The sequence below is a fragment of the Tinamus guttatus genome, unplaced genomic scaffold (assembly GCF_059628265.1).
Source record: "Tinamus guttatus ecotype Peru unplaced genomic scaffold, ASM5962826v1 Tinamus_guttatus_pri_ptg000599l, whole genome shotgun sequence".
In the NCBI taxonomy this organism is placed as follows: Eukaryota; Metazoa; Chordata; class Aves; order Tinamiformes; family Tinamidae; genus Tinamus; species Tinamus guttatus.
Genome location: NW_028289133.1, coordinates 3,627,228 through 3,640,680, shown reverse-complemented (window position 1 = coordinate 3,640,680; position 13,453 = coordinate 3,627,228). Strand labels below are relative to the sequence as shown.

The 13,453-nt window shown below is 52.6% G+C and overlaps 1 protein-coding gene across 1 annotated transcript; it reads left to right on the top strand.

Moving 5' to 3' along the window:
* Positions 1 to 1,454: 1,454 nt before the first annotated feature.
* On the top strand, positions 1,455 to 8,448 carry CRYGN (crystallin gamma N). Its single transcript, XM_010217283.2, has 4 exons — positions 1,455 to 1,493; positions 1,721 to 1,969; positions 2,864 to 3,009; positions 8,313 to 8,448. The coding sequence occupies exons 1-4, from the start codon at positions 1,473 to 1,475 to the stop codon at positions 8,446 to 8,448; spliced, it is 552 nt and encodes a 183-aa protein (XP_010215585.1). The 5' UTR covers positions 1,455 to 1,472.
* Positions 8,449 to 13,453: the final 5,005 nt, after the last annotated feature.

Below are 13,453 nucleotides of genomic sequence, written 5' to 3'. Positions count from 1 at the left end.
TATTCCCTGGAAGCACCTCCTTGGTTCCCAGATATGGAGGGTTCACGTGTCGGAGTAACGTGGTTTGAAAGAGAAACTCAGCGTTGAGTCGTGAGGGCCGTTCCTGCCCCAGCGGTGCCTCGTGCTCCACAGGAGCCCACAAGGTGCCCAAGTTCTCCTCAGCGCGGAGGCTGTGGCGCCGCCTGCGAGGGGCAGCCAGGCCGCGGCTCACGGGATGCCCCCAGCGCGCCTCTCAATCCGTGTTTTCTCTTTCTAGTAATGCCCGAAATGTCACTGCTGCGGCAGCAGGGGCTAAGCAGAGCCCTTGTCTGCAGCAGTATTTGGCTTCCTTGGTGTTTTAGGGTGACTTTGTGTTGTTATGTCCGCAGATGGGAGCAGCCGTGGTTGATCCCGATCCTGCCCGCGTGAGTACGACCCCAAGGGCACCAGTTCCCAGCGCTTTGCTCCTCCAAAGGCCAATTTCAGCATGTCAGTTCTTGCCCCGTCCTAAATCACCTCATAGAAAATAACACTAGCATTTGATTTTTTTTTCTTTTTAATTGGATATTTCTTCAGGATTTCCTGCTTCCTATCGGAGCACTAATGTGTAACCGGCATTTCTAGCCTCTTTCCTGCGATGGCGAGGCAGGTTTTCCTGGGCTGAACGTGTCCACGTTTCCTTTTCGGATACACATGCCACGTCCCTCCTCCTCCTGCTGCAAATCTGGGTAAAAGCGCCGTCCCCCGCCTCGGCCTACGTGTGCGCACACACGCGCTCAGTAACTTCTGCATCTTGACTGAGAGGGCGGCGTGTGGTTCATCTTCACTAATTGCACCCGTGCTCCGTGTGCGCTCTCTGGGCTGGGCCTTTCCCTTGCTCTTAGTGCTGAGGATAGGGCAGCAAAAGGCTCCGGATGCCCTTACAGTGCAGGAAAGAGTGACACGAAGCAGCATTTCCTTGAGCTGGGGCTTAACGTGTCGAAACTCAAGAGCAGATAAAACCCCGTGGCCAAGGGCACCAGTCAAAATCCCTCTAACCTCAAGTTATGGCACTGCAAGATGGGCACATTGGTAAAAATGGCCATAAGGCCGGACCCGCTGACTTCTAGCAAAGGGAATCAAACCAAATACAGAAAAATCAGATTTTTTAAAAATCATTCTCGGCTCTCTTATTTTCTTATAAATAAATAAATGAAAGAAAGGTCCTTCCAAAGGAGTGGTGAACGTGCACCGCTTGTCGACCAAAGCGCTGCCAAGCAAATCTTTTGTTAAATCGCCTGCCCTAAATCAAAACCCCGGACTCAGCAGGCCCCGCGACCCGAAATTCTGCCTGCTAAGCAGAGCCGCGCAAAGCCCCCGCTGCGGCCGCCGCGTTGCCGGAAAGTCCTCGCGCTCCCAGCCCGTCTGCCTGCTCCTATATAGCCGGGTGCCCATCCTCCCTGCAGGTCGCGGTTGGGCTTCGCCGCTGGGTTTTGGAGAGCAGCCAGCAGCAAATGTCTCAAAGTACGGGAAAAGTAAGTAAAAACACAAGCGTTCGGCTTCCCGCGCGGGGCCGGACAGCTGGAGTTTCCTCTGGGCTGGACGTGGGATGCGGGAGCCATGATCCTGGCAGCAGATGGAGGCATGGGGAGGGCAGCATGCACCAAAACGGGATGCCCCGTGGTTCTTGGAGAAACAAACACCAGAGAGAAAACTAGAGGAAATCCTAGCAGGGAAGGTCTCTCCCCCTTGCTCGCTGCAGATCGCTTTCTACGAGGGCAAGTGCTTCACCGGGCGCGCGCTGGAGGTGTGCGGGGCCTGCGAGAGCTTCCAGGAGAGGGGCTTCCCGCCGCGCGTCAACTCCATCCGCGTCCGCAGCGGCGCCTGGGTCTGCTTCGACCACGGCGGCTTCCGCGGGCGCCAGTACGTGCTGGAGCGCGGCGACTACCCCGACTTCCGCCGCTGGAACGGCCACGGCGACCACCTGGGCTCCTGCCGGCCCGTCGGGATGGTGAGTGGGGCGCGCGGCGCCGCGCGGCTTCCTGCTGGCCCCAAACAGAGTCCGTGAGCACTAAGAGGAATTCTGTCCCAAATTCGAGACCCTCCCCTTCAGAGCCTGGTGAAGCTGTTGACAAATGCTGCCCAGAGGAAGGTTTAACTGGGAAGATGGAAAAGCAGTAAAGAAAAACCCATCTGGTTTAGTTCTTCCCACATCACCCCTGATCCCTGGGGCAATGAGTGATTTCTTTTGGGGACACGGTTCATCCGAGCAGCCGATCTGAAGAGCTGCCCCCTCTCACATGGCCGCGGCTCTGGCGATGCCCCTTTTTCTTGTCTCTCTTTTTTTCCCTTAAATCACAACAGTGCATGTAAGTAACCACAGACACGAGTGGAACTGCAGGCAGTGTCATTGCTTTAGGGAAATGCTTTAATATTTTTTGCATATTTTGGATCTATTTTTTTTTCCACTGCACTCATATTTTCTTGACTTGCCCTCGTGCAAGCAGCCAGCGCTTCATGGGTGGCGTTTTGATTTTGGCAGAGGCTCTGGAGGTGACACTTGTGAAGGACGGTGTGTCTGGCGGGGGGAACTTCAGGGATAAGAGAGGGGGCTGTGTGGCCGAGCACGGTGATGTCCCGTGAGCAGGTTGTTTGTGTGTGAAAGCAGATGCAGAGAGGTACCAATGTTTGCACCCAGCAGCGTTTTCTGGATGTCGTTTTGTCCAGTGCTGCTGTCTGGGACATAGCAAGACTTCGTCACACTCGGTGTGTGCGTTGGCACTGCTGTTGTCATTCCTGTTGCAAAACACCCTTGCTTTTTTTTTTTTTTTCCATTGTCTTACAAAATATTTTTTAAATCATTTGTTGCATTTTTTTTGGTTTCCTCAAATCCCTCTGTCCCCAGCACGGAGAGCACTACCGAATCGAAATATTTGAGGGGAACCATTTCAGCGGCCGCAGCCTGGAGTTCACCGAGGACTGCTCCTTCCTGCAGGGCCAAGACTGGGACAAGAGCTACGTCAACGCCATCAAGGTGTACGGCGACGGCGCGTAAGTAGTGCTGCACCTGCAGGGATGCAACTGCGGGGCGGCTCCGTCTGCAGCGCGGCCGCCCTTCCCCACGCGCCTCCTGATCACACACGAAGGGGACGCGGAGAAACGGTGTCAGGAAAACCCTGGCAATGTCGGTGGGGGCTTGGAGTAAGCCTAAAATTGCTCATTAAGGATGTGGGTTTGAAAGGCATCTCTTGATGCCTCAGATAGGGAGTGTCAAAGAAGAGCTGCTTCAAAGGGGTGTGAGTTTTAGAGGGTGACAGCTCAGCATGAGCCACAAGACACCTCGTCAAGGTGGGTGAAACAGGACACCTAAAAACACTCATGTCTCCTTCTCCCTCTCCTTCTCCTTTTCAAGTTTCCATGCATATTTCCAAACACCTCCCTAAAACCTGCCCAGAGGCTCCTATGGGCCTGGCCTGGGGAAACATCCCAGCGCTTGGGGAAGGCAGCTTGGAGCTGTGCAGACCAGGACTTTTGCTTTCTAAACGGCACCTCCAAGGCTTGTTGTGGCACTAGAAACATCGTCCCCTTTCCTGACAGATAAAATTAGGCAGCAACATTTTCCCCTCAAAATTAAATTATGTCTCAGAGAGACAGCAGCAACTTCCAGTTCGACAGTAGTGGATTTGGGAGAGCAAGGGCTGTTTGCATTCCCAATTCTTGAACGTGGTGAGGGACTGTAACTGTTTCACCACTGCGGGTCAAAATTATCACATACGTGACTCTGGCACAGAAGATCCCAAGCCAGAAGATCCCAAGAACAGGGTTCAAAAGTCCAGGCTCTCCACAGAGGTTCTAGAAGCTGTTTTGAGGCTGTAACGTCCTGACAGTCAGTGCCAGGCAGGACCCCAGCTCAACCAAAAACATCTCCCTTTCCAAAAAAATAATAGTCTCAGGGTCAGGCAGTGCTAATTCCCAAAGGAAGGAAGCAGCAACCGGCTCGTGGGTGTCTGCCAGGGACATGGTTAGTGCCATGAACTGACACAGGAGGTGTTGGGGCATCGCGGGGATGACCAGCAATATAAAGCCAAGAGAGGCTCTGTACATTGACAAGAGTTTGTGAGCAGTTATTTCCCATACACATCCCTGCTGGAGAGAACCTGAGAAATTGAGATGTTATCCAGAAGCCTTCGAGCACTTAACCTTTTCAGATTGATTTTTCTCCCCCTTCCAAGTACAGAAGAGCCAGAAAGTTTGCTGTCCCTCACACCTGAGTCTAGCCTGTTTGCCTGCCTGTGTTGCCATTAAAGGACTTCTTAAAGGCTTGAAGCAGCTTCAAGGAAGCAAGAAAGTCCTGAAGGGATGGCAGCAGTGTTACATTTGGGCCCTGAAAAGACTGTCATTGGAAGTGGGTAGGGTCTGTAAGTGTCATTAAACCACAGCTTGGTCCCGCTGGGGGAGCTGACGCTGTGGAGAGGTGACGAGAGGGATGGGAAGAGCCGAAGCAGCAGAGGCACGAGGGCTTTGAGAGAGCCTGAGAGCTGGAAGAGGTGACATTAACCCCGAGCCTGGTCTTGCTTCACCTGGCTGAATGCAGGAGTCAACATCTCGGTGCAAGATGCCCCTTGTGAGGAGCAGAGCTCAGCGCAGCTGAGAGCAGCGTCAACCACGGGCTGCTTCCAGCATCTCGGGGGCTGGGAGCTGGTGCTGAAACTGGGTCAGGTTTAGTTGGTGCGCGCTAAAAGCAGATGTGCAGCAGACTGGCCTGCTTTGCTCCCATCCTGCCCGCTTCTAGTGCGAGATTGCTGCTAGCTGTTACAAAACCGTGCACTTTCTGCAGATCCACACGTCTCCAGCCATTCTCTGGAGCTGGGAATATCTCCTCGTTCCCATATTCAAAAGACAAAGTGTCTGATAAACCCAAGTGGGCCCTAATCAGCTGGCTCCTTCTCCAACTCCCTGTCCTTTAGGCCAAGCTGCTCCCGTAGAGACTGAGGGCTTCTGTCATTCCCATCTGTGATTTTTTCCCAATTACTCCCCTAGTTCCCCCTACACCACATATGCTGGATACAGAAATATTCCCTTCTTCTCCAAAATCCGTGTCCGATGGCATGTGCAGCTGCCCGCGCTACCAGCTGGGTCTGTGGGAAGTGATACCAGCTCCGTTGGAAACACATTCCCAGAGGGAAGCGTCCGTCACCGTCGTTGCTCGCTGGGGCTGAGGGTGTCCCGCGCCTCCCCGCTCTGTGCTTGGGACTCAGGCGTTGCTGGAAATCAGAGCCATTTCCTCACAGTTTCTAAGATGTTGCTGCCTCCCTTGAAGCCCTTGCAGTTGGTAGGGAAAGGAGTTTTCCCATCCGGATTCCTATTCCCACCAGTAGTTTTGCTCCCGTATCACAAATACATTGCATTACGGGAGAACACGTGCAGCTCCTCCTCTTTGGAGGCTCAGTCGCTCACAAAAGGCAGGGTCGCAATAATAACTCTATAAAGTCAATTATTCTCTTTACAGTCTGGGAGAAAATACCCAATAAAAGGGCTTTCTAAACTACAGCACCATGACTTGAAGGAACCAACCCCAACATTTATTCTGCTGAAGTATTAGAGTGTACAAGCGCCTGGCTTGTGTAGAGTTCTTGCTGCCAGGCTAAGAAATTTCCGAGTGGGAAGTCAGACATTGCCTCTTTGTCACCATTGGCGCCTGCTGGGCCTGGCACCCTCAGAGCGCTCTTTTGTGGCAGTATCTGAGCAGTGCTGGGAGCGATTTGCCTCAAACTGAACCCACGGGATTGCCCTGTCACAACCTGCTTTGAGATTCTCTCATGGATCCGACCCACCAGCTGGATCTGAGGAAGAGAGAGGGTGTTTTTCTGCTGGAAATGGTTAGCCTTGCGCAGACCATTGGTTCCTTCATGACAGATTTCTCCTCCGCGCTTCTTTCTGTCTCTTCCCCTAGCGACAAAAACATCTTTTATGGAGCAGCTACAGGGAGGGTTTTACTTCTGTAGGAGTCTCAGTGGGAGCAGCTAGTTTTGGCTTATAGGGCCTGGGCTGGTTTCATGTGAGATTTATTCCAGTGTCCTCTGGGTTTATATGTTAATGAAACACAGCAGAGACAGTTCCGAGGGTTGTTTGCTGTGTGCCTGAACCAGCTGCACCATGCTGGGCTTGAGGCCTGGATCGTCTTTTCTTTGGGCTCCTGAATAACTTGATTTCCTCTGTTGCTGATGGCCTCACAGAACGTAAATTTTAGGAAGTAAAGGATCAGCTAAATAAGCTGTACAAGTCTTCACTCATCACCATGTCCTGCCGACACGCTTCGAGCCTTTCTGCTCTTCTGCTTTTTTCCTTTCCTGCAGCCTTCCCCTAAGCAGAGAGAGCAACCAGTGGGCTCTTACCATGGATCTGCCTCCACTGATCCAGGGGCCCTGTCCTGTGGTCACGAGCTGGGTGCCTTGAGAGGAAAACACAGGACCTGAGCAGGACATGGCTCTGCTGGGCTGCCTCACCCCCACTTCTATCCCTCTGGCTCCAGGAGCTGCTGCAAGATGCCCTGGAGCAGAGTGGAGCTAGAAGGACTTCCCTGTCCTGTTGGGCCACCGATGTCCTGCGGCCAGGAGAGGAGAATCCCTGGACTAGCTCCCTGTGGAGCTGCCAGGAATGCTGGACAGCCTCAGCAGAGGGGATGAGTGGCAGGAGCAGGTCCTACCTTTTCAGGAGTGCGTGAGGGGCAGATGCTGATGGAGCAGAGAGGCCACCGGTTATGCAAAAATAGGAGCGGGATGGCGAGAAAAGAGTCGTGAGCGCCTTTTGAAGGAGACTAGGCTGGATTCGAAAGAAGGAGGGTGATTTTATAACCTGTTCTTAACTAAACCGAAGAGCTTAGCACCCCCTCTGCTAGTGTCCACAGGATATGCCAGGAGGGACATGTCTGCTGGGCACGTGGCCCCCGGACTGGACACTGGGCAGTGTCATGCTCTGGAAAATGAGTTTCAAAGGAAAGTCAACTGAGGACAACTGTCATTCTGGCCAGAGTATAAGTTGGCTGCAAAAAGTGCCAAAGAATAAACACATTTGTGTGGCTAAGGCCAAAGAAAAGGGTTGTGGAAGAGCAGAGTGCGACGCCAAGGGCCACCATGCAGGGGGCACGGAGCCTGCCAGCTCTGTTGGTGCTGTGGGGGGCACCACAGTCCAGCCCGGTGTCCTCTCAGAGGATAGTCAAAGTGTGCCTGGGAATGTGTAAAGCAGCTCGGCTAAATGCCCTGAGCCTTTGCATTTTCTTTATAATGCCCATGGATGGCTTGATTTGCAACTTTTCTGCCAGGGCTGCAGCTTTTGGCCTGTGTCAGGCTCAGGTGAGGTTGTGGGATGCTGTTTGCCTTCGAGGCTAAGCTGCCTTTGCCCTGTCCAGTGCTTCTCCTTGGGAAACCTCACACAACCAAGATGTCACAGCTCAGCTCCTAGTAAGTGATATGCTACAGAAACCAAATGATTTCAGAGATTTCACTTGTGCTACAGTGTCTTTGCTGAGCCAATAGGTGGGACAAAGAGCGGGGGGGTCCTTTTAAATTTACCTGTGACCTTGGGAAGAATAAGGCAGAGATGAGAATTTCAGCAATGATAATGTGGAAACAGCGGTGTAGCACTAACGGAGCAAGGATTTGATTTGATTAACAGGCATGGGAGATTCAAACCAAGGGACAAGGTGAAAATTGTGGCCACTTTAGCATTGTAGGATGGTGCGACCTAGAGGAATGAAGGGAGAAGAAAGCAGGCAAGTTTGTCCCACTTGGCCCCCAGAATTGGAGCTGCCTTGGAGATCTTCAAATGGAGGCAGACAGGTTAGAGAAGCCGGTCAAGCTAGCTGAAGAAGTCAGGAATACCAGAGTCAACAGTGGTGTTGACTGGTACATCTGTTTGACTGTACTCCAAGGGAAAGCAGTAATTAACTCTGGAGGCAGAGCTTAAGTGAAGAAAACAGAGCCAAAACCTGATCTCTGTTGGAAACCATCAGAGAGGCAAGTGAGAATTATTAGCAGAAAAATTATTAAGTGTGGCTATAGAGAACCCAAATTCCCACTCTAGGAAGCAGGTAAATCCCACTCTAGGAAGGAGGTAAAATGCATTCCAGCTGTTGCAGTATGGATGGTTTTTCCTTACAGTCCAGAAGGATTTACCCAGGGAGCTTGGAGGACTTGTGTCCTGCACTATGGAGCCCTGGTTTGTGTGTGCTACACGGTGGAGCTGCGGCCGGGGAGCCGCTCACGGTTCGCTCTGCTCTCGGCATGAAGAGCGTGAAGGGGGACTCCATGGTCCCCGAGGGCTCCCTGGGTGACTCCCGCCTCCCCTGTGCTCAGGTGGGTGCTCTACGAGAAGCCCGGCTACCGGGGCCGCATGTACGTGGTGGAGCGCGGGCAGTTCGGCAGCTGCCAGGAGTGGCACGCGCAGAGGCCCAGCGTCCAGTCCATCCGCAAGGTCATCAACTACTTCTAGGGGGGCGCTCGCCGCGTCCCGCCGCGAGCCGGGGCTCTCCTCCCTTCCCGCTCCCTGACACTCGCAATAAATCCTCAAACATCAGCTTTGGCCTCCAAGTAGTCTTTTTTTCCCCCGTCACTTGCATGATTCCAGGGAGAAGCGCCGTCTCCGTTGGCTGGATTTCCACGCTGTGATTTTGCTTTTCTTTGTTGCGCGGTGATTTATGTGGAGGACGGCGGGGTGACGTGCCAGGCCTCCTCCGGGCAGGACGCAGAAGCGGAGGTGACAACCAGCTCCGACACCTACCAACGTGCCCCCATGCTGGGGTTCTGCTCCAGCACCTTCCTGCTCTGCCCGCGGCTCTCCTGCCTGCTGGGGGACACGTTGTCACACACATCTTTTGAGCACCGGGAGGTGGCCGGCCTGCGCATCCCAAGGGAGGTCACGGTTCGTGTCCACAGACGACCAGCTCGTGCGGCCGCCCGAGGATGACACGAGGCAAAACCGATAGAAATCACTCAGCGCCTTCATCTTGGCTTTGCTTGATCGTAGACTGGCCACGCATCAAGGAAATGCCTGAAGAAAAAAACCCTCCCCGGGGTCACAACACCAGAGCAATCTTCTCCTTGCTCCCAGAGCCGCAAGCCTTTCTCTGCCAAAATCCAAAAGCACTTAACAGGGGTATAGAGATAAGGAACTAGGGAAAAAAAACCACATTATGAATTTAACAACACCCGGGGTGATGTTTGCCTCACCAGCAACACAAGTGATGATGCCCCCTCGTAAACACCCCACGGTTTGGACATCCTCCCCCCTCAAGCCACTGCTGTGGTTGCAGCAGGACAGCTCTATCGCAGCAGCTATTTCCTCCATTACGTGTAGTGACGTGCAGTCCGCTGGAGCCCTAAAAAAAAATCCTGAGCATCTTTAATGGATTGCAAGGTATTTCTGTGTCAGAAGAGAAGAGAGGGAAATGATTCATTCATGGTGTGGGATGCACAAATGTACGACTCATGCATCAACTCTTGCGTATTTCATTTTCTTTTAATTAAATGCAGCTTAGGGAAGATTTTAGGAGTCCTTCCAGGATTAGCACTGCTCTCGCTTCCTGAAGACTCTAATCGGCTCCTGTGCTCAGTGCACTCTATTAAAAGTTAATATTCAGTCATACACATCGCTCTCTGTAGTGACCTTCTTGTCACTAATCTATCAAAAAAACCCAATCCAACTGCAGTCCCAGAGTCGGCAGACACAGAACCGTGCTGAGTTTTAGAGGTGAATTGTCGGGCACTTGAAGCGCGCTCAAGGTCACAGTGCAGCACGAGGGGTGGGGAAGCCAGGGCTCTAAAATGAACCACAGCATCCCCGCTGCTCCGGGCCTTCCGAGGACGGAAGGAGAGGAAAGAATCCCCTCAACAAGCAACCGAATGTCCCGGAGAACAACTGGTGTCGCGAGAGCAGAAACTCATGTGGTGAGTGACAAAGGTGATGAAGGGACTGGAGCATCTATCTTATGAGGGAAGACTAAGTGAGCTGGGCCTGTTTAGCCTGGAGACGAGAAGACTGAGTGGAGATCTGATCAACATGTACAAATACCTGAGGGGAGAATGTAGGAAAGATGGGGCCAAACTCTTCTTGGTGGTGGCCAGTGACAGGACAAGGGGTAATGGGTACAAGTTGAAACACAGGCAGTTCCATCTCCATGTGAGGAAGAACTTCTTTCCTGTGAGGGTGACACAGCCCTGGAACAGGCTGCCCAGAGAGGCTGTGGAGTCTCCTTCTCTGGAGATCTTCAAACCCGCCTGGACACCACCCTGTGCCCCGTGCTCTGGGTGTCCCTGCTGGAGCAGGAGGGTTGGACTGGGTGATCTCTAGAGGTCCCTTCCCACCTCAACCATCCTGGAATTCTGAGATTCCGGGACCTTCACCCTGCTCCGCTTCCAGCCGCGTGGCGCTTGCAGCCAGCAGAGGTGACAGCCCCGTCCGGGGCCGGAACCGGCCACCTCCCGCTGCCGCCGGGCGCGCGCGGCCCTGCACGTCCGCACGGGCCGCCCCCGCGGGCCCCGCAGGCGCACGCGGCCGCCCAGGCCGCATCCAGCAGGTTAGTGCTCGTCATCGCCGCTGTGGAAGGACACAGGAGCCCCTGCGCTCACCCCGCCAGAGCGCTAGGAGTTAAAAGCCCAAGAAAAGGCATTTCCTGCTTAGCCTACACTGCCTTTGTGACCTGCTAGTGTGCGACCATCTCGGGCACACTTTATGCATGTCCTTAACACGCTTAGACACCAAATAACCACCATTTACTAACACACGACACGCCACTAACGAGCACAAAGAGCGAATCCCCCCTGCAAGCTCTGGGAACGCCTCAGGATGCAGAAGTCCAATATCCCTAAAAACTGTGAGCGGGGAATTGAAGTCCATCTGGTTTTTCCTCAGTTTTGTCGCAACCTAAACAGGGTGAACGTGGGCCCGACGCTGCGTTGGCAGCGGGGGGATGCAGCTCCGCTTCCCTTCCTTTTCCCTCCCCCTCCTTGCTAAATCTGCGCTTGTTTAAAGGACAGAACCCACAGCTCCCATATGTGTACGCACTGTATCCTTCTTTTTACAGATTATTGACATTGCTGGAGCCCGAGCTGCGAGTTTCCTACCTCCAAAACGCGAGTGACAAAAATGCCAGCTCGAATATGAGCTTGTGCAGCGGGGATGGGAGCTGCGTCCGTCGCCAAAGCGTGTGCCTGGATGAGCTCCGCCACGTGCACAGAGCTGGCAAGCAACGGATTAACTAAATTGGAAACTATTCTACAAAACGCTTGAGATAAAGCAAAGATTCAGAACGCATAAAGGGAACAAGTTATTAATTATGAGAGAGAGAACTAAGGGAAATCAACTCCAGCTGGAGAGCCAGGAAAGCCCCAATAATCAGCATTACTGCGCTTGGCCAGGCCGCTGCAGAGCACTGTTCAGAATAACTCTGAATTACATCTGGCCCCAAAGCAAATTCCTCCTGCCAGAATGCCTGTATACACGAACGTCCTTTCTCTGTAGCTGGGTAATAAGGGAATTTGATGAAATATTTCTTTCGAAAGAATCCTTGGAAGACATCTGAGCAACCGCAGTAGTTTTTCCTTGCAGTGTCGCCCAGCACACATCTCTGTAGCAGAGATGAGGGGGAACCGCCTGCTGCTCTGCTCTGGGGTGCTCGGTGGGGTCCAAGCTCAGCTCCAGCTCATCTAACTGCTCCCACAGCTAAGGAGCTGCGCACCCACCTCCCATTCCCAACGAGCTCACGGGCTGTTTCACTAACGACGCTGCCGGTGCCCACACTCTCCTGCATCCTCTTCCCTCCTTCTCCAGACCTGGACCTGGCAGGAATGAATTCACTCCTCAGTGTGTGCTAGGGCTGGACTTGTGGGGCTGTTTGGAGTAGAAAGTCTCGCTCTACAGGGACCTCTGTGATGGCAGAAGGGCAGTTGACAGCTTCAGAGGACATCCCTCACCTCCTCAGCAAGGAGAAAAGTCCTGGTGGCTGCTAAAGTCCTGATAAAAGTGCAGAGGGGAGACGTCCTGACACTCTGGCAGGATCACATCCATATATTCTAAGCTGTTCTGGTATATTCTGGTGGCAGTGAAGGAAATCAAACCAACCTGCGTGGAAGAAAATGTAGAAAGAAAATAAGAAGTGTGTAGTTACTTTTCCAGAGAGCAACAGAAACACCGAAGAGTAAATTAAAAGGCTGGGCCAGTTCGTACACTGTGTTTTCAATGAATGGCTGATCATCTAGGCATGGTTTAACGTAAGCCAGTTTGTAATCAAGTCAAGCTGTTCTGTTTTAGGGCTGTTGACATAGGGAGGAATGTACCAGTGTATTCAAACTGTGTGTGAACCAGACATAAAATCATATTGAAATTGTTAATGTAAATTCCTCCTTTAAATACTACAGTCACTAGTGGATCATGGTAAGCCTGCACTTTGTGTAGCTTCACACCTGCATTTGAACGGTGTAAAATACACTGAATTGGGAAAAAAAAATAGCTTTGCCCACTCCTGCCAGGTCTGGAATTGCAGAGGATTCGTCCCTGCTGCTTTCAGCAGTTACTGCAGCTGTTACTCAATTTAAGGCATTGCAGCAGGTTTTGGACCCACTCCTTGGTTTGTTTAACCAGGATGGATGTTTCCTCATGTGAGAGGTTCTCCGTGGTCACAGCGTTGCTCATCATAGTCCACGATGGGAGGTGAGAGCAGTGCAACCTCCCGGCCAGCTCCACACCAGGCAGGACACCCCACTCACAGAACCCCAGAATCCCAGGATGTTTGAGGTGGGAAGGGAGCTCTAGAGATCAGAACTGCACCCAGTCCTCCAGGTGCAGCCTCACCAGAGCTGAGCAGAGGGGCAGGATCCCCTCCCTCGACCTGCAGGCAGAGTCACGCCAGGTCCATGCAGGTTGACTCACGTTTTGCAGGAGATGATGTGAAGTTTTGCTGTTGCTGCCCCGTGATCGTGGCGGTGGGAAGGCAGGTGAATGATCCTGACTCAGAGACAGGCAAGACTTTGTGGTTTCATCTGACTTTCACCCTGTATTTTTTTGCTCCGGTGGAAACCAAGAGCTTAAGGACAGCTCAGCAGAACACATCTGTGGAACGGGACACCTTGCACACTCTAACAAAACCAGCTGCCTCAAATATATGTACGTTCTCTGTCCACGAATCAGTGCTATGTACTATATATACTCCAAGATACTAGCACATAACTGAACAAATTCCTTGCAGGGTAACATGCCTCACTGCTTAAAAGCCTAATTCCGTTTTGCAGCGTAGGCTGTACGTGAACCCTGCTCTTAAATCATGCTCGTTTTTTTCAGAAGACAAAGCAGAGCGTGGCCCAGTCCACATGCAGGGCTGACCTGCTCAGCTATGCGAGTGCCGCAGCTGCTCCAGAAACGTTAGTGGGAACCAAAACTGCTGAGATTTGCAGAGCTTTATGTGCTCGTCATTGGTTTTCTTGGCTGGTAACGCAAGAAGAAA

What these genes read in the sequence shown, in the direction of transcription:
- CRYGN (XM_010217283.2), top strand. Translation starts at nt 1,473, where the DNA reads ATGTCTCAAAGTACGGGAAAA. An exon ending in TGTCTCAAAGTACGGGAAAA is followed by an intron (nt 1,494 to 1,720) that starts GTAAGTAAAAAC and finishes TGCTCGCTGCAG; the next exon opens with ATCGCTTTCTACGAGGGCAA. An exon ending in CCTGCCGGCCCGTCGGGATG is followed by an intron (nt 1,970 to 2,863) that starts GTGAGTGGGGCG and finishes CTCTGTCCCCAG; the next exon opens with CACGGAGAGCACTACCGAAT.